Genomic DNA, 24,627 nt, shown 5'->3' with positions numbered 1-24,627 from the left:
GTGTCCTTACAAGAAAGCCATGACATTAAGGTTACTTCTTCTATGAACAGCTATGATGTGAAAAGGTAGTTCTCTTCTGTTGAAGACGTATAAGTCAAAAACACTCAATACTTGAAGTACCAACTGTATATCCAGCTTGGTGAAGTTAAAGTTGTTGCTGTTCTTGGTATTTCTGATGTCTACCTGCACCTATACAGCACTGTGTACTGGATGTCAGTGTATGTGGACATTATTTCGAGCCCTGCCATTTCTTAGATGTCTTACTATCCTGAATGTGTGCTTTGAAAATTGGCATGCAGGCCTCTGATGAGTCTAGACCTAGCCATGGTACATGTAGGTCAAAGATGCTTGTGCTGCTGCAGTTGTGTTGAGCTTTCTAGACTTTGCAAGTGAATCCCAGATCTGCTAGCTAAACATACTCAAGAGAAAGTAGTTTATGTGGAATCTCTTGCCAAACATTCCATATACGTGTGATTATGTTATGACAGTTTAGAATCATGTAACCTCATCAGTATCTTGTACTGCAGGCTTAATTGCTTTTAAATGAAACTTGTAAACTTTAAACAATTATAGTGAAAGATGATGAGAAATTGGTTATTTTTCATGCATCACATTCCAACTGTTACAATTATGTATGCCAGCTTACTTCAAGAGAGCTCTTTTGCCACTTGAGATCTGTACAAGCCAATTCTAAGTGCAGGATAATTGTTGTTATAGGCTAAGTATGTTTGCCTGTTATGTTACTCACATTCCAATGGTGAAATGGCAATGAATTCTTGTTTGTATGTTTAGTTAAATCAAGCTGATATCCATGACATGTACAAGCTTATATTAGTGCAATATCTATTAATGTTTATTTACTAGATAGATAGATAATATTGATGTTGAGTAACTTTTGAAATGTAATTTCACTCTGTATGTATGAAGGCAATGTGATAATACTATGTTTATCCAACAAAGTTGTGCACAAAGATTGTGTGGTTAGGCCTACATTTAGGCACAGAGGGACCTGAGGTTTAAGGTAAAATTGGCATTGCACAGTGACTGATGCTATAATGTACTCTACCAACATGGATGAAGTGGGTAAAATTGAACAAATCCTACTCTAGTGGCACCTTTGGATAAAAAATATCTCCAATAATTGGAGAAAAACAGTGAAAGCACTCAGTGAATTTTCGTTTTGCTGGGGCATGTTCTGCTAGAAGTTGTCGTGAAAGTGTTCACTGTAATGTATAAAAATAATAGCTATATTTAGGTAGAGTCTACTGATACATTGTATGTGTGCAACCATATTAGATGCCATATTTACAGTTAAGTGAAACGTAAATGTAAATGTACATAAATGATTGAATTAACACTATATGGTTCTGGCTGTACCTGTGTAAAAAAAAGTAACCTGTGTCATCTTAAAGACAGAAAGAAGTATGTGTAGCTTCAAGTGTTTGTGTCACCTCGATAAATAGGTAAAATGAATATAGATATGAAAACTATATGTTCAAAATAGTAGTTTCGACATATTTGTGGTCCTGAAAATTGAGAAATGTATATTTGTGGAAAGGTGGATTTTTCCTGTTCCGTGGTTCCCAAGTAAAAAAGGGCTTGAAGTAGCCGGTTGTAGCGGCTTTACTGTAAATGACCGCGGGTAACCCCGGATCGAACGCCCGCTCTATTCGAATGACGTCATATCGAACAAGATTTGCGGGTTCGGGGGATTCGATCTCCATAGTAGCGGAGTGGGACTTTTGGGCCCAAATCTGACCATCGTGTGTAGTATTGTATGTTTACTTACTAGGGTTGACTTCTACTGGCAGTGGAACATACATGTATTGTGCTTACAATAATCAAGCAACCAAACAATTTTAGTTTGCTAGTTGATTCTTTATTCCTTCCCTTTGAAATGAATAGCTGGTTGATAATTATAAACAAGCATACACATTGCACACTAAATGTACCAGTACAATTAATCTTTACATCTAGAGATGGCACTATCAGTATAAGGTTATGGATGCTACAAAATTCTGATAATGACAATATGACTTGATCCAATCCAATGTTGTCATCTTTTTTGTCATAATTTCAGCGCATAATCATATTATTACAATACTGCAAGAACAACAAGATCATCTTTTTGGAATGCTTTGATAATATTCTATCTAAAAAGAAAGCCTTAGGCCACTTTACTTTACTTTGGAGCTGCTCAAGTTTCACAACATCTACAAAGCAGGATGTTTTATTGTGATGTTGAATAACTCCTCATGCCACTTCCAGTTCCCTCTCTATGCCCACATACTTCATGGCATCATTCTGGCTGTACCTGTGTAAAAAAAAGTAACCTGTGTCATCTTAAAGACAGAAAGAAGTATGTGTAGCTTCAAGTGTTTGTGTCACCTCGATAAATAGGTAAAATGAATATAGATATGAAAACTATATGTTCAAAATAGTAGTTTCGACATATTTGTGGTCCTGAAAATTGAGAAATGTATATTGTGTGTTTAGAGCACCAACCACTCAGACAGGATTCAGACATATGACCCTATAGTTAAGATCAATCTTGTTGGGGATTGGTAACTTCTATGCCATAAGAAGTAACGATTGCTGACCTGTAGTCGAAGAACAGTTCCTCCCCAGGCTGGATGGGTCGTTTGGCAAAGATCCCAATGCGGTGGTCACCGTTCACCATCATAACTGTTGGATGTGCAAAAGACAGAAGATTTCACCAGTTTTGACTGAAAACTGAACTAAAAGTGTATGTGGACTGTTGTATAATTTTGTGACATTCAGATGACAATTATTTAAGCCTTTCCCCAAGCTTACTGTGCTTTCAGGAAGGCAAAAGGAGAAAGAATACTGACCTTTAGCGTAACAGTTTGGGTTGACAGAGTGGTTGGCAAACCGTATCTTGTTACCCTTTCTTGTTGCATCCACCACAAAATCTGTAACACATACAATATACATGTCACATGCTGACAATGGCTTATAGATTTATTTTTTAATCACAAATCTAGTTGTTTTCCACTGTATGTAAAGTATTAACAGGGAGGTGTTCATGTGTAACAAAAGCTGTCACTTTAAAATTGCCAGAAAAATGTCTTTTGGCTCACCATTGTTTAAGTTAAAGAGAAAACTGCACATGTACTTGTCGTAAACCTTCCCACGTCTGTCAGCCTCATCTTGTGAGATGATCTGAAAAATAAGAATAAACACAAAATGAAATATTTCAAACCCACAAAGTTCAAAAACATGCAAAATACGTCAGTCTACTCAGGACAGGATTATGATTTTTAAACTGTAAAACACACCTCCCCACAGTACTCTGATATGAACTCATTCTTCTGAGCTGATGTCTTGAGGAAAATCCCCCAGCCTGCAACGTCAGAGGGAGCCAGGAGGAGGTGCTGCAACAAAAAGAGTTCATATCATGACATCAGAAACTTTTTCGCAATGTCCAAAACTTTTTATAATATCACAAAGTTTTCATAATGTTATAAACTTCATAATGTCATAAACTTATGATGTGCCGAATGCTCACCTTCCTCAGTCCCCTCTGGATGCTGACGTTCTTGCAGGAGATTTTGTCATTACTGCTGAAGTCAGCTGTAACAGGGAATAGCTCAGAGGCTATCAAGAAAGTGGCTGTTACTGGCACGTCAACATGCAGGAGGGGGTGTCAGGCAGGTTTGTTAAAATTTACATGCAGTAGCATGGTGTAGCCTTTCCAATACATGTATTGTTAGTAACATGTTTTCAATCACTTTGCACAGCCATCTCTCAAAGAATACATGCTCCATATTAGCCCTATTTTCCTTATGATAATCACATTACAAGCACTAACAAAACCTTACATATTAAGGTTACATAGTATTATAAATTGTCAGTAATTTTTCTTGTCATGTCATATTTTTATAAACTCTTCCTTACATCTAACTGTATGGCTGCCTGACAACTGAAAAAATATTTCACTACTGGTACCAGAAGCAAAAGAAACTGCAGTTACAGTGAAGCCCAACTTACAAGCCCCACATGTGAGACAGAGGTCCGGGTCACACTCCCTCACAGCCAGGTAACAGGGGCACTGCTTAGTGTTACACTGGGCCTTACACCGGCAGCCGGGGAACCGGTTCTGGCCTGCAACACAAACATTAGGACTCATTAGTACATGTAGTGGTTCAACAAGTGCGTGACTTATTTTGTATACAATGCCATTTTTTTCCATTTTTTTTAGATGTCAATAAGAAGAGTTAAAGAAAATACAATAAAGCAGAGCTCATAAACTACAATGATCAATTGCAAGTCAAGCTCAACTCACTGAGAGTGAGGACTAATAGTTACTGACCCAATAGCAGAAGTGGGGGTTATGAAGATTGTTTGGGAACGTTCCCTACTCTAGGATGCATATAAAAAAAGTTAAGACACAAAGGTTCTTGAATGGTCATTTTCTTGAGGTCAGTATGTCAAAGCCACTTACAGTCCAGACTGCACTGGCAGAACTTTTCACAGAAGTTCTGACACATGATACAGGGACAGGAGGAGTCGCAGGGCTGGCCGGGGTGGTCACACGGCTGGTAGTTATACACATGGCTGGATGAGCTGTCTGTGGAAACAACAACAGCAGGGTTTGTTTAATTTGTTCCTTTATTTAACACAGCATACTAACTCTGTAAGAGAAGGTTCCGGGGGTTTACACATCCAATGTTTCGGTGACTGAGTGAATATACAGTTTCTTGCCAACCCAATGAAATCATGAAAGTACATATATGTGAACACTCTTTTAAATATTTCTAAATGACAGTAAGTAATGCTGTAATCTCTTGAAACAAGTGCAATATTTACTATATGTACAAAATATTTGTCATAATGGCTAGAGAAGGTGCTTACCTTTCTTTAGCTGTATCTTACGACAGTGTGCTGCCCACAACCTGAAGCAAATACATGTTGACAGTTAGTGACTTCAAAACCATTTTCACACAATCAAATCATGTTCAAAGTTTTGATATCAAGATAGATATAGTCATGGACTAGGATACAACAAATTTCAATAGTATTCCAACATGAATTAACATGTCACATAACTAACCTGTGTTTCCTTTTCTTCTTCCTAGGGGGCGTTGTGTTCTTTTCTGCTAAGAGGTCATCAGTGGATCCTTCCCACTGTGCAAACTCATATACCTGTAGTGAGGCAAAAGTCTCAAGATATCATTTCTTGAGAAGACCTTAATGTGAGTAAATATCTTCTTTGGCTGTTTGAGAGACTTTCTGAATGTCAGCAATGTGTGTGTGTGTGTCTGTCTGTCTGTCTGTGAGTGTGCATGAGTTTGTGCCTGCATGAGTCTGTCCATACATGTGTTTGTGTTTCTGCATTTTCCAATGCCTTTCACGCAATGCAGCATTGCCATACACACTCAGTGCTGGCATTCTGCCTGTGGGACCGGCAAAGGTCCACTATCTCTGACTGACAGTGATTGCCTGGACATTGCCATTATCCTGGCGCATACGTATACCTGTCTGCATGTCTTGGTCCCTATGAGCTGTGCGATGCTGCAGTAGTTGTTGAAGTAGACAGCCCTCAGCACACGGAACAGGGAGGCATCTGCACCGTTCCAGCCGTCCGGGAGAGGCACCGGCTGCGGGGGTGTGGGGGTGGCAGCGTCTGCAGAACTGTCATCAGCTGAGACAAAGGGAAATGTACATGTACATGTAGCTGCTGTACCTGGAACCGGAGATCCTGTTATCATCAAACCCTTAAAATCTTTATCAATGGTATAAACTTGAGATTAGAAAGTCTACATTGACTTGGTACATTGTATTTACACTCAGTGTGTTCTTGCATACTGTTTTCACAAAATTGACAAAGAAGGCTAGTATACATGTATACATGAAATATTTAAAATTGACAACTAGCACAAGTAAATATTCTACTTTTTTTTTCTAGTACATTGTACATATTAAACCTTCCCAAGCATCTTATTCACTTAAGGACCCCACAGTGAGCACTTGTTGTGTACCTTGAGTTGGTGAAGCCACGTCCTGTGCTGAGGTAGACTCTGGCTGGCTCATGGAGCTGCAGTCATCCTCCATACTTCCCTCATCCCCCTCTCCCTCCTTCTTACTGCTGCTCTCAGACTCTGAAGACTTCACCTTCCCTCCTACTCCTCCAAATCTCCCCTTCTTCTTACTCCTGGATGGGCTGGGTACAGGGTCTGGCTTGCCATCCTTCTCTATTAGGTGCACGAAACACTCGGAGCCACATGGTTCTGTCACTTCTTTGTTAGCGTCGGCGTTCTTGCGCTTGATCTGGCTGGGGGTGGGGTGGTAGGGGTGCAGGAAGCAGTCGTACTTGTAGCAGCGCCGACAGAACAGCGTGTGGAAGGAGTGCAGGCTCTGTTCACGGGAGACAGACTGAGCATTCGGTCCGTCCACGTTTGGCGTGCACTCTGGTGGCAGGATAGTTGGATCCTGCTGCTCTATCAGCTCCTTGTATCTTCAGAACGGAAAAAAACACAAATTAGAGTGAAGCCTTTAGACTATAGTGGAATGAATGTAAAAGTGGTCACTATAAATGGGAAGCTGGTCAAACCAAAGACACACCTAATTTTTAAGCAGATCCTACTGACAAGGCAGTATCCATTTCCAAAGCCATGACCATTAGCCACCATGGCTAATGGTTACAAGGTGGCTACTGGTCAATGCAGCAACTCTGGCCAATGAATACTGTATTGCCACCATAGGATCTGCTTGGAGATTAAGATTAAAGGGACCAACATAGAAACCACAATGACCAGGTGGTCACTGGTACATGTTTGACTGTACTCAGCATTATTTCTTGTATTTCTATCCAGCTACTTACTTTTCCCTAAGCTCCTCTGCTGAGCCCTTGTCAGGAAACATGGAGGAGATGGCCTCGAAGATCTGATCACAGGGGAACCGCTTCCGAGAACCTGGGTCTGAACACATGGGGGGACAATCTGGTCAGTCAAATTTCTTTTCCAGGATTCTCCTCTTGAAAAGTTGAGGAGTTGGAGATACAAAACCAGGCATAGTTTGATTCATCTTCTTTCACCTAGCTACTATAGGTAAGTGCTTTGTTAACAAGGACTAGATATATGCATGGTAGAATATATTATCAAGGAGTCTGGTTAACTCCCCCCCCCCTCACCTGTGCCAGATACATCCTTTAGAGAGTCAGCTGTATCATCAGGTGTGTCTTCTGAAGCATCCTCGTTGTCTCGAGTACTCTGGCTGTCTGCCTTCTCTGCTTCTGAGCTGGAGGAAGACTTTGGTGCTTCTAACTCAGACAGGTTTCTCACAAGCTCCACAAAGATCTCGTCATTGATGAAACCACCCTCTGTAGTAACAATGAAGTTTGCAATTAATGAGCTTAACCCTACAATAACAAATAGTTGCTGTTCAATATTGGACCAAAATGTTTTCTCCATCAACATAGTACATGGCATGTACATGGCATCAAAATCCATTCATGACTTCTTTATTCATACTAGATCTCAATGCACACAAACAAACATTTCTATGCATATCATACTTCACAAATGAACAAGGAACATTGATGGATTACAAATGATGACTTACCTCTCTCCCCATGTACCTTGCCATCATAGTTCTTAATTAGTTCCTCGATGAAGGACCCGTCTTGGTCCAGAACTTCATCTCCCATGTATGGAATGTTGTGTAGCACAGTTTCATCCTCAACCTTAAAAAAAGATAAACCAACAAATAGCTTTGACTTTGCTTGAGCCTACATTTCACTGTATTCAGGCTAGGGATTGAAATCATGAAATGTTTGTACTTTCTGCATCTCACAAAAAAAAATGTAGATTTTTTTGGTTTGGTTTGGTTTGGTTTGGTTTATTTCTTTCCATGCTTGTTGACAACAAGTATTACTCTAAAAAACTTTAGTGTAAGAGGCCATCACCCTACAATTTTGCTGATTTGACAGATTCTTTAATACATGTACATATGCTTCCTGAACAAAATAGCATCATAGTCTCATATAACAACTAAAGTAGATTTTTAATGAACTTGTATAGCAACCTTTTAGCATAGCATACAAACTGTGCAGGCATATTTTGATAGTAACAAGTCGCATGCTATAATAGATAGGGAGAACATGGACGTACCATGTAGTTCTGCTGTAGTGGCACCCATGTGTACATGACAGGGATGGAGGGGACAGAGTTCATCACCTTCAGTACTGTCGTCTGTTTGGGCTCATCACCATGGCCAAACTCAACCACGACCTGTCAGGGTTAAAAAAAACATTCAAAATCATTTCATGAAACCTACATAAGCATGCAGAGGACTACTTATGCAACCTGGTGAAAGAGCTAGAGAGAGAGAGAAAGTACCTGTATCATCATCATCATCATCATGATCATCATCATCATTGGAGGGAAAAAAAGACTAGATAAGTACTACCTGTATTTCATTTCATCAATCAAACTAAGAGTGGTTCATTACAATACTTGTACACCAATATCTTACAATATACATGTATCTCCATGTATGCATGGTACCACAGAGACACAGTGGTGACAGGTTACATCATATCACACAAACATTATTACATGCTTTTAAGAGACGTAAAACTGCATGGTGTGTGACCTGTCGAGTGATGGGGCTGTGGTCAAACATAGCCGGACTGCTGAGCTGCTGAAGGGGCTTCTCCTCCAACATGTCTGCCTGACGACGCAGGATCATGTCCACGTTCCCTCGGTTGGCTCCCCACACCATCTGTCAGACGGGAAAACAAGTCAGAGATATTATACCTAGTGCAATTTACAAACATGGAGTTTCTAGAGTAACTCATGAAAGCTTAGATTTTGAGTAAATGTTTAATTGAAGTTAGTATGCCTCTTAACTTTGAATCTAATCTAGTTTTGTGTCCTCATCAGGGAACCGACAAAGTCTGACTAGTCTATATGGACAGGGGACACCATAGAAAAAATTCTTAACGTTTGTGTCAATGGGAAAGAATACAGATACCTTTGGGACCAAAATACCTAATAGATGTGCTCGTATTGGCCAGGCATTCCTTATGTAGAGATGGTTACCACCTGTACATGTTTGACTGTACAGGTATATGCTCTTTGAAGAAGCTAGAAGAAGAAGTTTTACTCATTTCTACCATAACCTCCTTGTTTCTACCAGCAACATGACCTTAGATTTAGGGATTGACACTGACCTTGACCTCGTCTGCCCTGCGGAACCTCTTGAGCTGCCGGAGCCTCATGTACTCCGACTTGACGCGTTTCTTCCACTCCAGGAACACGGCCAGCGGGGACGGCTCCACGCTCACACTGCTGCTGGGGGCGGCGCTGTCACTACTGGGGCCGGGCACGGGGGAGGGGGGCTGGTCTCCTGGCCCACTCATGGTCAGGGTACTGTAAATAATAAGGAGTGTCATAAGTAAGATTGTACATGCCCGGATTTAATGTTTTACGACTTTCCAGTATGTCGATGGAGGACTTTATCTGTGGAGGTTGAATAGAACCTCCATGGTTCAATGTCAAAGAAAATCGCCATGGGATGTAACATTTGGTCCCTTACATTTCATGGATAAACCAAGGAGGTTTAAACCTCTTAAAACCATAACAGTACGTGATTTAGATAATTTGTCTTTTAAATTTAATTATGAATTTAATTACGTTGTTGTGTACAATTATATGTTATCATGTACAGGACTGTTACAGAATCACGCAAAGTACAAACAAAATGTTGCACCTTGATGCCTCAAACTCACCAGCAGAACGCCTTGGGCATACTTATGTAAAAGACAACAGACTACGAGCACCATGTGATTTTTGTACAGCATGCACAAACACAGGAGCACAAACGCGACGCTACCGGAACAAAGCACGACTTCATTCAAAACTCACCTGATCTTACTATTCTCTGTCCGGTTTATAAGTGGTTTAAGTGCTTCGTGGCTGGGAACGGTGCTTTTTTGGGCCTAAATCGTACGTTTTTAGACAAAGACTTCTTCTCAGTTCAGGAAAACGATGGCCTGGGGAAACTTGACCTGTGCTGACCCCGAACTTCCCGCGGATTTTCACCGCATCAAAACTCTAAGACACAATTACACATAAAACCACTGCTTACTTGTAAAGAACTGCATGATAAAGTTATTACATGTTTTTAGATAAATAATCATTCACTTATGCATTTTGTTCTGTAAGATAAGTATTTTGTTCGAGTATGATTCAGAGAATTCGAATAAAATGCTGCATGTTGCAGCGGTGTGAATCTTTGTGTACAGGTCAAAGGTTACGACGACGTGGATGCCTTGGCTTGACAAGATAGTAGTAGCTGAATTCCTCCTTCTTTGCCCTTTTTAAAGACATAATAATGGCATTCTTTACAGATTATGAACATCAGTTCCAGCCAGTACCTGAAGACGGGAAAGTGGAGACTGGGCCGTTTCTTTTGGCTAGCTTGAGACTGTTACCTTTCTTCGGTAAGTACGTGTACGTGTAACGCTACGTACGGATACGGGGATAGATCAGTTACAGCATAACGTTAACCATTTGTTGTATGACTGTGACTCAGCGCTATACATATAAATGGTTGTCCACACTTGCTCTAGTATATATAAAGAAAAGGGGAACCGTTTGACCAGTGTTCAGTTGAGTAGTGATTAACTTCGTCAGACGAATGCCATGACCTAATTTTTTTCCGTGGAATGCGGTGTACATATTCAAAAGATGCCGGTTGTCTTGTTTGTTCGTACGGTCGTCGTTTGTGGGTTTATTTTACCATGGCAGCTGACAACTCACGTCCGATAGGTCATTTTCAAATAATGTGTCACATAAACTGCTTCGATTGCAAAATTGTAGAAATTGGCCAATTAAAGGTGGATGTAAGAAAAAAAAAGGTTAGATGAATTAATTGTCAGATGGGAAAAGCTTGGACCTATATTCAATGTATTTTATTTGGCTTATATACTACTCAGTAGCAAATTATTCACCCTAATGTAACTATATGGTACATAATCTAGACAACAGCAAGCTTACATACTGATTTACTTTGCTGAGCTACGGTATAACTATAAGGCCTAGGCCTTTATGCAAATCTGAGTCTAACTCAAGTCTAGTATGGTGGTCCAGTAGAGTGGGTTATAAAAATAGATTACATCACCAATCTTAGAAGTTAAATCTCCCATGAATTGAAGGTCTGTCTGGAAATACTCTTAAAAACTGAGAAAGGGGCAAGACAACAGAAGAAAACAACTTACATTGACTGTTTACCTGTAAAGGAACTAAAAAAACAACATCTTCACCAACTCCCACGTACATGTTATGCACCAGTTAGATTACATAAAGTAGTCATTCCATGCATGCATGTCACTACAACAACAAAGCTCCTGTAACGCCAGTCATAAGGTCAAGACTACAGCCCATCTAGCCTCTACCAGGCTTCGGAAGCAGATGGAAAGAGTGGACATTGGCCAAATAGACAGATAACATGCCAGGGAAGTTGGTCCGCTAAAGTAACAAGTACATAACGTTACATATTACTGCAAACCACTGTATTCCATAAGCAGACATACTCCCCCGTCTATTTGGCCAGTTTCTGTACTCGTTCCAGCCACCTCTGGAGCTTGGTAGGGGCCCGGCTACTGATCGAGCACATCATGTATTTCTGTCTATGTACTCATGCTCATTTTTCCATGTCATTTCAGATATCTTGGGACCGACAACATTTTCATTTGCTAAGGCTGACGTCAGTGGCAATATAGAGGTAGTCAACTCCCACAATTATGCTCCTCTGCAGTTGAACCTTTAATCTATGTAGATCCACATCTATATGCTGGCTAGATCTGATAACCCATATTTACTGAACAGGGCTTAGCTCTGTTTCCGTGGTGACAGGCTTATCTGTTATCTATATCTAACATTTATCCCATTGTTAGATTGGGACCTGATTATTTAGTTTGTTTGATCTAGGTTCAATGATTTCTAGGGCAGGGTCAATCATGCATTTAGATTTAAGGAACTAGAGGAACTGGAGAGCCTGGGTCCTTTCTTTCTTCCTGAATTTGGGTTTTACTTATTAAATTGCAGATAATTGGTTGGCTGGCCTACTAGTATCTGTGGATAGCATTCTGCAATCCACTTCCTCAATCAATTTCTTTCTTGTCTTCTTTAGAAAGTTAAGAAGAAGTATGAGACTGACAAGGAGAAATACAAGACGCTGACAGACATAGTGGAAAAGGAGCTGGAAGAGAATGGAGGCAAACCTGATTATGCAATTGACGCCTTGCTGTGGCTGAAAAGGTACGAAAGAACCACGATGGCAACCTGAGCTTGAGGTTACTTGTTTTTATCTATTCATTGGATGTCAGTTACATGTAGTTTGTAGGATTATGTCCTTAGAAATATAAGTTACTTTGTTGAGCTAACAATGCAGAGTGTATTTTATCTTTCCCTGGCATTGTTTCCATGATTTAATCTTTGTGGCATTTGAGTGGGTGTGACCAACATGCATGCATTCATGTGCAAATCATCTTTGAGGCTCTCGGTCAGTTACATGTATATCGAATTGTCTCTTTTGTACATTGTACTTGTCAATGCAATTAAAAACTGGTGACATGAAATACATTTTGTAGATTCCAGTTCCTTTGTATACCATAGCTCAGGCAATACAAAGTTAGTGCCAAATGGATAAGGCCACACCAATTTAATTTCTTGGTTAACGGATTTTTCAAGAAAAATAATGGAGCGGGCGGGCGAAAAAATAATAAAAATAAAAACAGGCCTAGGCATCCTATTATGGCCCAAAATGGTACGTTAGGAGCCACGAAGTCAACATACCAGGCTGGTTCAAAATTTAAGCAATGAATTTTGAACTTTTAATGATACCACTGCATTAAAAGATGGAATAACTGTAACAACTAGGATGTAAAGGACTGTTTTCAACTGTTCAGGGCAAAATATGAGCATTTTGCAGTTGATTCTGAATTTTTATTTTTATTTGCAAATCAGAAAAAAATGAAGCGGCGAATCCGTTAACCAAGAAATTAAATTGGTGTGGCCTAACTTAGAAATAAAATAGGCTAAAGGTTTCTAGGATCCTAGAATCTTCTTCAGACCATGTGCATGCACACTACAAGATACCTTAATAACCACTTATAGTAATACAATTTATCCCTCTCTTCTGTCCCACAATGGAAATGTCAGATTTATATAATATGTTATGACTAATATTCTACATATATGTTAAAACTTAAGTGATATAAGGTTTGTAAGACGTAAGATTGTCATAGTTTGTACGATTGTAAGATTGTAAGTACCTAATTTTCGAACCAAAGTGATATATATCTATATATCTATTGTAATTTGTATTTCCCTACTATTAATAATTTATATTGTAAACAACTTGATCAGAATTCAGCCCTGTATGTCATGGCTGCGAGATATGTTGTTGATATGTTGATGCAAACAAATAAACCAATAAATACCAATAAATTATACATTATGTTCTCCAGGGGTTTAGAATATGTACTTGAAATGGTGAAGAACGTCATCGTGTCAGAAAGAGAAGGAAACAACCTGAGCCCCAGTATCCAGAAGGCCTACCAGTCCACCCTCAAGAAGTTCCACCCATGGATGCTGCAGAAAGTCATCAATGTAAGTACAAATGTACCAGTAAAACCATACAATGCAATTTTCCTATACCTGGAAAAAAAGTGTAAATGTACTGTAGTAGTATCCAGTACAATGTATTTGATTATACTGTTCCGGGGTTCTTGACACAGGGGTTGGCTTTATATATACTAGTAGTCTTCACACCATGTTTCCAGGGGGTCTACAGTCCAGTGGGTTCACTTACTGGTGAGGCACTTTCATGTTTTTCTTGACACACTCCACCCAAGATTTCATCAGTCTACCACTACCTCTGTTGCCATCAGTCTACCACTACATGTAATTGCACATGTAATTTGTTGTTGATTCAGATTCTGATTCTTGACTATTTCTCCCTCCAGCTTGCTATCAAAGCCGTGCCTTACCGGTCAGACTTCCTGCTGGCAGTAGGAGGGAACAAGCCTGGCCAGTCTGAGGAGCAGATTATGGAGGACCTGAAGGTGTTTGCGGGCAAAATGGGAGAAAATGTGGTGGCCATCAACAATCTACTACAGAGGACAGGCCAAGATCCAGATAAAAAGACATAATTGGATCGTTTTTTCATAAAAACTTGTACTTTGTGCAGTAATATTGGCCTTAAAACTGCTGATAGTAGTCACTTGTTGTTGGAAAAACACTGAGAAGTCTAGTAATGTGCTATATTTTCACTTCTCAAGCAAAATGGTGCACCCATGAAGCTGGTGTATCACACTAGAAGGCAGTTTTGCTGTTTTTAGAATACTAATGTAGACAGTATGGTAAACTTGTAACTTAGAATACATTGTATTAGTATGGTGTCTTTATTTCTGTCAAAAACCTTTGTGATGATGGCAGCTTTCAAGGACCAGTGTTGTTGTTTTTTTCACATTTACAGCGACCATGGAGGTAAAAAATGTGATTTTTTTTTACCTCCATGCAGTGACCAATGTTCACAACTTCGCTATGTATGTGGATTTTGATAACCAGCAGTTAGAAAAAGGATGTCTTGAAAATTCTATTCTTGTAGTTTAAGCTAATGTGTGACTTTCACTGTATTGGATGCAATATAAAAGTAGGTAAATGCACGGTTGTCTTATACATGTGTACTGTAAATCTTAAAATAGATGTGGTATTTTTAAATTCACAGTTTTTCATGTCGCTTAGGCCTCGTATTTCACGTGTTCAGATTTGAACTGCAAATTCAAAGATACCACCAGTGTATAATTTTTACATTGCAAAATTTAGGTACTGCAGACGTAAATGAACTCACAATATCTTTAGTTAGATTTTATCTTATTGTGATTGCCAAGCTGTTGTCACAACTGCCTTACCTGTAAGAAGAAAATAACGTTACCTGTAAGGAGACAGTCATTATAATTACATATACTCCTGATAGGTTGATGAATCAAAATTGCACCAAACAATCTCTAAAACTAAGTATTTTGCAGTACAAAACTATATATTACACATAGGCCAATATGATAGAAAAAACAATTCTATACAGGTGTGCCTTTGGTAGACTTATAAAGTTAGATACAGAGTGCAAGCTAAGGTTGTTTCACAGTGTGGTATTTTAAAGCACTTAGTTAGATTGTCTATTGTATTTTTGCAGTATGGTAGCTCTGTGTGTTTTGAATTTTATTTTCTACTATAGCATTGTGTGTCTCTTTATATTTGTATACTTTACAAGTAGCAAAACATACATGTAAGTGTTTCAATCCATTGATTTTGTTAGGATTTTAAGTGTCACTGACTCAGAGTTACCAATTACTGCCTTATTACAGTGCAATGGCATCCAATGTTGTCCAACTTGAAACAATAACATCTATTGGGAAGTCTAGGTAATTTATATATATAAAACACAATGCCCAGCTACCCATAATCCACTCTGAGAATGGGTCAAAATACTGCTGCACAGTTCTTAATAGTTCTGGTAGCCATTCTCCAAAATGCCTAGGCAGCTTAAACTTCCAGGCAATCATTCTACCTTTTAGGGCAGTTTTCAACTACTACTCTCCCAGCCCACTAAAGAATTTGTGTAATAGTTTGAAATTCTTGGGATGATAATCCAGTATGATCTGTAAAAACTGGTGTATCAGTACTATCATGCACTGTAACAGATATGACTTAGAAGTGTTTTGTCTGTATTTTACATATGACAGGTCTATCACACTAGGAGTAGTGATTCTATTTTTGCAAAGTTTGTGAATATAGTCTATAGTTTACTCAGTATTGTAGGATATTCTCATCGATGTACATGACAATTTGTACATGACATAAATGTGAACATCTCCATGTATTTAGGAACTTGCACTCCAGATTGTACTTTTTTTCTTGCTCGTTTTTGAGGTGTGCAATTGTACAGTACAGTAGAGCAGAGTGTTAGTAGAAATGTAAGTTTTAGATATTGCTGAATATGACAGCTGATGGTAGTTGACAGACTCTTCTATTGTCATCTGGCCAGACTGTCTCTCTAGGTCTAACTGAAGGGGTGGCCTGTGTACTGACCCAGAAAACAGTCTGGCATCCAGGCTACAGCTGAAATGACAGACTCGACATGTTTCTTTCCACAGGAAGGCAAAATTTATTGTGCTACACAGTTACAAGAAGATATTATTAGCCATAGAGTGAATGAATAAGAGGACCTGACATGGAAACCTCCAGTGGAATCTTCGATAAATTTTCATGCACAACATGCTTTTACAGTAAAACAAATCACCAAATAACAGACATCCATCAAATTGAATATAGTCATCTCAAAAACGTCTACCGTGAGGAAATGATGTATTTTTTACATTGTGGATCTACAGTTTTGAGTGCCTGAATTTAGTACAGACAGGGTGAAAGAAAAACATAGAAAGCTACCTGATAGTTATTGTGATGACAATAAAACAAGATGGCTGCTTCTACCGTATTCTGCTCCATGAAATCTTCAGCTGACTAAATGTAGTTACCTCATACCACAGCCACATCAAATAACATACACTACTCCAGCACAAATGAAAAAAAAGATATTTTGTATCACCACTACCTATTAATAATATCCATTGAATTCATGGGAAATAGTCCCTCGTACAAGAACCTACTTGGATTAAAAAAAACAACCGTTTCCCCTAACCCGCATTACATCAAACCCAATATCCTCAGCATATGTCAGAGTACATTTGTATTTCCTACATAGAACAGTAACTGAGAATTGCTACACAACATCAGCTGGTCTGTACACTTGGGCATTGACCAATAAATGGTAGTGACAGTTTTGCAGCAGAATTGTCTATTAGTATTACATTCCTTTTAAGTTGACTTCTACTGGTCGGTTACACAGTACCACCAGAACCGCTGATGACACTGCCAGCTTCTACAAAATAGTCTCGAATTGCAAAACTGCCATGTTCCAAAACAGGAGGCTTGCCATAAGTGTTAAGCCATGTTGCACTTTCTCCATTGTCTATGCTGGAACAACCAATCATTCTGCAGCCAGTTTGTGGTAGCTCACTTCTACAATCCATTGTTTACTTGGTATTTTATTTACTGCATGAGGTAAGGGCACAAACTACCAGACTGTTTACTTTCAGGTACCTGCTAAATATTCCAATTGTCTTCCAATGTGAAAAATGGATTAAAGCCTAAATCTCAAAATATGTGCTAAATTCACGAAGGGGAGACCCCTACATGCTTGAAGCACAAAATGAGTTTGCATCCTAGCATGGGCATGACTATGTACAGTACCAACACATTTCAACAAATAAAGGCAAGCTGTAGAATGGTTAAGACTACTACTACCCCCAACTCTGACATTACTTCTTATACAGAAAACAAAATTATATTTATCAGGTATTTTAAAATCAGCACATGTACTCTCTTTGGTCAACTAAACCTGTAGCATATTTTGTTACCATGACTAGAGCTTGTTGATGGCAAAGAGTGCATTGTGGATAACATTGCGTCCTGTTTTAGTGGTAATAGGCACAAGATGTGGGTAGCTTGTTTTGAGCTACATAGTATTGTCCGTTGAATTTTCTTACCGGTAAATGTTTAGGGTCGCCAAAACATTACATAGATAGGACTTAAGTAGCATAGCTTCGGCTACTAATGTTAAACTTTATAGTTTGGAACAAGTCTGGGCTTAATAAAGAATGTTACCACTAAACATCTTAAAACAAACTCTCTAACTTAACATGGAAACAGAAGGGCATCTTCCCACCTCAAAGGAGGGATACATGTTTGGTTAAAGGGCCCAGTAGGAAGCTAATACCTTACAGAGGGCTTCTATGATACTTAAACTTTTGGATATGACAAACTGATAATCTATGCTTGTGGCAAAGCCCATCCATCCATTCAGCCAGCCCAGATTTTTTTGGCGGCACCACAGGAGCGGAGCGCCTCTCTACGGGAGTTACTACAGTCACTGCACGTTCTGGTCTTGTGTGCCTGGTTGCTCTTGAGGCTTCATGACGTCGGGCAGCTCTGGAGGAGTTGACAGGGGTGCTACAAACAAATTCTCAAACTCGCCATCTGGAGGAAAAAGAGCAGATGAACATATGGTCAAAATACCATACAAGTCTACTTTGACTTATGTACTGTCCTTATCCAAATAGGTACCCGGTAATAAATACTATGGCATGAATACCGGGGTATAAGCTGTGAGTCTACTTCATTACATTGACAGATGGTTATAATATAACTAGTCATGGAATTACTGTGGATATCATTATCATCATCTTCGCCACTCTCCTCTGTCGACTATGCGGGACTCCACAGCTTTCCACTGTCTTCTGTCCAGTGCTTTCCTTCGTGCTCCTTCCTAAGTAATTCCCATCTCTACATCATATAGTTTTCATAATAAAATATTTATCAGCGAGGTAGGTCCTTTTTAACTTTGTAGCTAGTATAAATCGGATCATACTGTATCAAGATTTGAACTAGATGTCAAGTACCATCTTGCCGGAAAGCCAGTCCCACTGTGGCCGGTGACTGGGCCTTTGCTGACTGACTGGTGAAGCCGCAGTCTCCCAACGTCTTGTTGTCCTCCAGGATTACGTCGTCCTTGTACAGTCGCTGGTCCTCCGGGGCCTTCTTCATGATGCCCTCGATTATCTTCTTAAGTTCTAACACTGTGGTGGACTCCTTGGCATCCGTGAATATGGATGACTTGTGACGCCGGATCCACAGAAACACATCCTAAAATTGGAAACAGTTGTAAAGGACATTAGCTTTTTCATTTTAATAAGGACGCACAACATCACAGGTCAATCACCAAAGGTACAACCCACAAGACAGCAATAGCTAAGATCAGCCATTAAATCATTGACATTGATTGCATGTATGTCGACTATTGGGAACAATACATCATGACAGACATTCCAGTTGTGAGAATCAGCTTTTAAAAGTATGGCTTCACTTGTACTCATTTGCCCACATTTTTCTAGCATTTACAATGTTTTTCATCAATAAATACAATTGATATCTGAATGATTTATTTTTCTCAACATGATTCTGTTATCTGTATATACTATAAATTGGAAAGATTATTAATAAGTTACTTATCAACAAATGAGAAGCATTTCTCTGTCTACCATCAGATCTGAGAGCTCTTCTAACATCCTGTATTTTGCCAGCATCTATATAAAACTATTTCATGCCAAAAATGGAAAGACACACCCTCCTGTTCACACCCTTTTCTCCTGCATAATGAGATGAGTCCATGGAATTTTTAGACTACCATCATTTTGAACAAAACTATTATACTTCATCATACCCTCACATACTGCTACTCAATACCAATTATAAAGAAGTATACTTAGAATACAATGCCCTTTGGTATATTGGCACAAACTTGATTTTCTTTACAAAATGAAGACACTTGTCAGGACTCCAAGTGACAAAATTTAGGACTACATGCAGTGCTATATATGCAGCTGTTACTGCCCCACAACTGTCCAATATTTATAAGTCTATGACTAACAGCTGACAAAACGGGGAATTTGAATGAATCTGTATTTTCTTCCAGTCATGTTACAAATATGGTAACTGGAAAAATGACTGTCAACCTTTCATCAGCATTGAATTTCACATTTTTTTTCCTATAATTTTTAGCGTAAATTTGCATGCATGGGATTTCTTGCAACAATAAATAGTGCAATGAAAAATCTTCCAGCTGACTGAAATGAAAACCGGTGTGCCGATGCACTTCACAAAATGAATGTGACAAAACCTTCTCCATAAAATCTAATTATTCCGTAAAACCTAACGAGGAAGAAACAAAAATTCTAACTACAGTTTGAAGCCACATTACATTGCTAGGCACTGATACAACTCAACCTCAAACAGCAAAGTCTTTTCGCAAATATTTATGTCAGAGAAATCATGACACCGATATAATTTTCTATCATGTCGTTGGCGACAGTACTACGGCACTGCCCACCACGTGGGATCTGCAAAATCAATCAAATGCCGGGTGATGACATGCCCTGCCTACATTCTCTGTCATACCCTATCAGAGTAAGCCTGGATATGAAACTGAAAGAATCACATTCAAGTGGCCTCCATTGTACAACATAATGTGTTTTCAAGATGTTTATGCCACCTTCTTAAGGCACAGATCCTTCTATAGGGATCTAAATATAGAAGCAGACTGAATGAATTTTTACAGCAGGGGCTATTGATGTAGCAGACGGACAGCGTGACAGTTATATCCACCCATGTGCCACATAGGGACCATGTTCAAGAATGGATGGAATTTTCTAAACATGTTCACTCGCCCCCCTCCCCCTTCCCGTCTGCGCGGCTTCATCATGCGGGTACACAAGCCGGCTTAACGTCTAATTTTCAACAAAACTTCACGTTTTCAAAACTTTATACACCACAGGAAACAAAATGAATGTAAAAACGCCAACACGGGCGTTTTGGAGACGATTGTTACACCGAGACCAGCGCTGCCGCTGACCGTTTTATATATCAGGCGTCGACTTACCACATCAAACTTCCCAAAAACGGCAGCCGACAACCCTGTAACTAGGGAGCTTTTCCACAGTTTCTAATTCTGCAGTTCGAAACAAACTTACGCCCCAACATCCTTAAAGCCTCCCCAACGAACTTTCGTCGTCAAATAACCAAACATGCCTCAGAATAACAAGAAAATACGAAGATGAAGAGGACTCATTCACTCACCATGCCTACAGCCGAGGGAAATGGACACCGAATGCCGAACTCTCGCTGCCGAAGACGAGATCTCGCGAGGTTTTACCGAGCTTTGGCGAGACAGGTGGGATTTTTCAACTTTGACCCGTCGTTGCGTCATCGAAGTGGTCACTACGCGTGTGTGCCCACACAGGTGTTTATGTTTGATAACCCCTGGAGTTCCGACTCTCCTTTATCGCGATCAAGTGGATCTACAAGCAAAAGGTAAGCAAGGAGGCTAGGCTAAAAAGAAGAAGGAAAGGGGACGCAGTATTCAAGTAAAAATGCCGGAAACGTAAACGCCGGTTCTGTGTGCAATCACAGTGCACGGGCAGGTCGTTGATCGGTCTGACTTGGGGGTGAAATGGGTCGTTGGTCGTGTTGAATGGATAGGCTGAAATCGGTAGTGTTTTGGTCGTACATTTTGCCCATTGATTTCTGATGGTCGTAATCTGGGCTGGGATTGGTCGAATATTGGGACATTCCAGACCAGTTCACGACCATATCCATCGCGTCGACTAATTCACGACTGAGTAACGACTAAAAAGTCTGAATACGGTCGTTTCATTTCCACCACTCAAAAACGACTATAGTTGTCGTGACAACAAGTAACGTTGCCAGGACTACAGCAACAACAATAACACTCGGCCGCCATCTTTACCGCGGTGAGTACTGGGATTGGGACGCATGTCACCGTGGTGACGGTTTCCTTGGCTGCGAAAATGATTGACAGCTAAGCGCACCACGTGCATCAGGCTTCGTATCAACTCCGGGGAGTGACGCATGTCACCGTGGTAACGGCTTACGTATCTACCGGAATGATTGACATGTCAGGGCGTCACGTGATTGGCGGCTCGGAGGCTGCGGTTTTTGTCGTGGTGAGGACCTACATCGGACCAAATAATGCGTTCGCGTTTGTTCCTGTTTCAACTATGTTTACAGCTATAGGTGTAATATTTTCTTTGTCATGAAACCCCACTTCATTGTGCTTTTTTGGGGAATGTCAGAAATAGTCGGGCCGGACACAACTCATAAACAAAAGTTAAAACCCAGGACTGCGTTAGTACAGTAGGTATCCACAAATCCTTTTATATGATACTGCTAAAAGAAACAGACTTTAAGAAAAATGTCAAGTAAACACATTCTCCTTCAGACTTCGTTAAATTTTAACATCTAAAATAAAGAGAGTAACGTTGACATTTTCCAACAATGACTACTACCTTTAGTTTTCAACAAACCGCATACAACTTAATAACAGATATGACAAAACATAGCGCAAAACGTAACATACAATTAACATACATAACAGAACGATACAGATGACGGAGTTATTCACTTAAACATCATGACATACATAATACATGAAGACGAAATACATATAAACATGACAGACATAATACAAGAAACATATAAAGTTAGTAACATATAAACATCATGACAGACGCAATACAACAAACAAGAACAGTGTTAGTAACATCAACACATGCATAACACAATAACACAATACATAACATATCATAACATGATCCGAGCAAGGATCGAACTCGCGCCCAGCTCGCTAGCAATGGTTCGCAGTGCAGCGCGGTTACCAACTGAGCTAAGTCGGTAACGATGACAGCGGCGTCTTTTTACCTATTATTGAAGTTATGGATGACTGACAAACGACTAGTACACGTAGCATATTTGTATCGCTTTCAGGGTTGTATGCTTGTGATTAATATAGAGGGGTTTCATGTATTTGAAATATGTGAAAGTGTTTTTTTTACCTAAATACTGCCGCGGTCGTTTAACAGTCGTGTATTGTATTTGGGTCAACGCGAGGGTCAGAGAGGTCATAGTGCGGTACATCCTGATTACCTAAATGATTAAAAAGTACGTTAGTCAGATGAGTAACTTCTTCAAATTGTACTTTCCATGCATATTACTAATAAAGAGGCGTGTGCATATTTCTGATATTGTTACAATTTATATAATTAAAGTAAACGTGCGATGTTAAACGATATATGGCTCATTGCAGTGAAATATAAAATATGCTGTCGCCAATTTTTACGGTTTGATAGAAGCATTATGATGGCATAGATAAGCATATAAGATATCATGACCTGTCAAAGTAGAAACCATGTAGTTCTAAGGGTGATTGGTAGTTTATTAAAACCACCTAGTCCTGTTCACCTCGCCCTAGTCTTGAATTAGACGTCAGATGGCACGTGTCATTATTCACGTCCGCTATTTATTTCTGTCACCAAACTCTGTAACATACGTTTACTTACCGTTCTTCCATATGGTCATGTTGATGTGTCTTTAAGTACTTAGTCAAGGATAAATATCAAGAATTATATTTTGGATGAAAATGTATCCACCTAACAGTACGTTGCTTCATCACGAAACATCTAACTGTTTTGTGAGTAGCTATTACCTTGTGTATGGCATAAGAACAGCTTGTTTCAAGTTGGTTGGTACATTTTGTGGTGGTGCCTATATTTACCAATATGTAATATGTAACATTGATGCGATTTTATGTGCAGCAAATAAAAACAAAAACACTGTTAACATTAAAACATTTTGTTTATCATTATATCAACATGAATTTTTATTAGACATGTTGTTTGTTATTATACCAACATGACTTTATTATTTTGCTACAAAATGCGCATGCGATCTCCAATAGGGCTACAGAGAAGCTAGTAGAATGTTTGGAAGTTCAGAGTAAAAGTTCAGAGTGACATTGGTCATGAATAATATTGTGTGTAGAAACCGTCTCAAATGCTTTTTCTTTAGGTGATAGTGTGGTTACATATTGTTACATTCATTCTGTGAAAAGGAAGACTGTGACATTTGTATCACTTTTGTCGACAACATTGATCTTACATTACCACCTTTCTAACTACCACCTTTCAGGGATAACTATCCAGTATGAAAAGAAAAGCTCAGAGCTGTGTGAAGCACTTACTTAATACGCAAACGTCTGACAAATGGCTGAGTGGAAGATCATTCTAGTATTACCCAAAGCTACACATGGAACGTGAAATGTGATCCACTTTTTAAAAAAACAGACTAAAAGGAGCCAAATATTTTTTTTTGCGTTGTAATTGTGAATATTTTTTTCTTATTCTTTTTTCCATTTTTTTTTCTTTCACATTAAAAGATACAGAGATTGAACCATCCAGATAATAATACAATAATAACGGAAAATGATACAGAAACATAGAAATAATAATAATCAATTATTTCTGTCTGTTTGATTATAATAATAATGATATCAACTCATTTCAAACATAAAAATAATAATGAAATTACTATTACTGTATCTGTAGAAACATTTGATTATAACCATAATAATATAAAGTCAATTCAAAATAGAAATAATAATGATCAAATAAATATTAACGTATTTATAGAAACATTTTATTGTAGCCATAACAATAATATCTATTCATTTCAAACGACAAATAAGTATCATAAGTGAACATAACATTAGCTGCATAAAGAGCCCCACTTATCGCAGTGCTTCTCCAGTTTACCTTTCTTTAAATTAAGGCTATGGAATATTCTACATTATGAAAGAAATTGATATAGCGAAGAAAGGAATCAAAGTTTAAAGAACTAGTTTTTCTACATCTAAATATATAAATTTTGGCAAGTAGGGTTATAAGATTTTCAATCCTGATTTTGGTAGAAAGCAAATACTTTAGATTATCCAAATAGTGGAATTATTTCACTGGGACAAATTTTTGTAGCTCATTGGCATCCCCAAATTTACATCCGTCATCCTATGCCAAACGTTAACTTATTTTCAGCGACAAGCAAACAAAATTCAAACTTGTAACGCTCATTT

General features: G+C 39.0%; 4 protein-coding genes across 4 annotated transcripts in view; 2 read left to right on the top strand and 2 right to left on the bottom strand.

The window, feature by feature from the left end:
- Positions 1-1,863: 1,863 nt before the first annotated feature.
- LOC109467729 (histone-lysine N-methyltransferase EZH2-like) lies at positions 1,864-10,083 on the bottom strand. Its single transcript, XM_019765783.1, has 19 exons — positions 9,891-10,083; positions 9,197-9,395; positions 8,617-8,745; positions 8,133-8,252; positions 7,585-7,705; positions 7,154-7,342; positions 6,845-6,941; positions 6,003-6,478; positions 5,499-5,647; positions 5,075-5,166; positions 4,876-4,916; positions 4,466-4,591; positions 4,012-4,125; positions 3,530-3,618; positions 3,300-3,395; positions 3,102-3,183; positions 2,853-2,933; positions 2,601-2,685; positions 1,864-2,314 (listed from the first exon to the last, which is right to left on the bottom strand). The coding sequence occupies exons 2-19, from the start codon at positions 9,383-9,385 to the stop codon at positions 2,254-2,256; spliced, it is 2,337 nt and encodes a 778-aa protein (XP_019621342.1). The 5' UTR covers positions 9,386-9,395; positions 9,891-10,083; the 3' UTR covers positions 1,864-2,253.
- A 161-nt stretch (positions 10,084-10,244) lies between these two features.
- LOC109465226 (glycolipid transfer protein-like) lies at positions 10,245-16,623 on the top strand. The gene is made up of 5 exons (XM_019762372.1): positions 10,245-10,468; positions 11,693-11,751; positions 12,160-12,287; positions 13,499-13,640; positions 13,997-16,623. The coding sequence occupies exons 1-5, from the start codon at positions 10,360-10,362 to the stop codon at positions 14,180-14,182; spliced, it is 624 nt and encodes a 207-aa protein (XP_019617931.1). The 5' UTR covers positions 10,245-10,359; the 3' UTR covers positions 14,183-16,623.
- LOC109465237 (transcription elongation factor B polypeptide 2-like) lies at positions 16,174-20,874 on the bottom strand. The gene is made up of 3 exons (XM_019762384.1): positions 20,784-20,874; positions 18,551-18,794; positions 16,174-18,128 (listed from the first exon to the last, which is right to left on the bottom strand). The coding sequence occupies exons 1-3, from the start codon at positions 20,784-20,786 to the stop codon at positions 18,019-18,021; spliced, it is 357 nt and encodes a 118-aa protein (XP_019617943.1). The 5' UTR covers positions 20,787-20,874; the 3' UTR covers positions 16,174-18,018.
- Positions 20,875-20,907: 33 nt separating this feature from the next.
- LOC109465215 (ATP-binding cassette sub-family B member 9-like) overlaps positions 20,908-24,627 on the top strand; it is a 14,830-nt gene continuing 11,110 nt past the window's right edge. The window contains exon 1 of the mRNA XM_019762362.1: positions 20,908-21,017. The gene's annotated coding sequence lies outside the window, so the exon portion shown is untranslated. The remainder of the gene's footprint in view (positions 21,018-24,627) is intronic.

This window comes from Branchiostoma belcheri, unplaced genomic scaffold (genome assembly GCF_001625305.1).
Source record: "Branchiostoma belcheri isolate BF01 breed outbred unplaced genomic scaffold, Haploidv18h27 scaffold1, whole genome shotgun sequence".
Taxonomy (NCBI): domain Eukaryota; kingdom Metazoa; phylum Chordata; class Leptocardii; order Amphioxiformes; family Branchiostomatidae; genus Branchiostoma; species Branchiostoma belcheri.
This window is presented reverse-complemented; position numbering and strand designations above follow the sequence as displayed.

What these genes read in the sequence shown, in the direction of transcription:
- LOC109467729 (XM_019765783.1), bottom strand. Translation starts at nt 9,385, where the DNA reads ATGAGTGGGCCAGGAGACCAGCCCCCCTCCCCCGTGCCCGGCCCCAGT. An exon ending in GCAGGGCAGACGAGGTCAAG is followed by an intron (nt 8,746 to 9,196) that starts GTCAGTGTCAAT and finishes CCCGTCTGACAG; the next exon opens with ATGGTGTGGGGAGCCAACCG. An exon ending in CTGTCTCACATGTGGGGCTT is followed by an intron (nt 3,619 to 4,011) that starts GTAAGTTGGGCT and finishes CTTTCTTGATAG; the next exon opens with CCTCTGAGCTATTCCCTGTT.
- LOC109465226 (XM_019762372.1), top strand. Translation starts at nt 10,360, where the DNA reads ATGGCATTCTTTACAGATTATGAACATCAGTTCCAGCCAGTACCTGAA. An exon ending in ACGTCAGTGGCAATATAGAG is followed by an intron (nt 11,752 to 12,159) that starts GTAGTCAACTCC and finishes TGTCTTCTTTAG; the next exon opens with AAAGTTAAGAAGAAGTATGA. An exon ending in TGCTGCAGAAAGTCATCAAT is followed by an intron (nt 13,641 to 13,996) that starts GTAAGTACAAAT and finishes TTCTCCCTCCAG; the next exon opens with CTTGCTATCAAAGCCGTGCC.
- LOC109465237 (XM_019762384.1), bottom strand. An exon ending in ACTGGCTTTCCGGCAAGATG is followed by an intron (nt 18,129 to 18,550) that starts GTACTTGACATC and finishes TTTTTCCTCCAG; the next exon opens with ATGGCGAGTTTGAGAATTTG.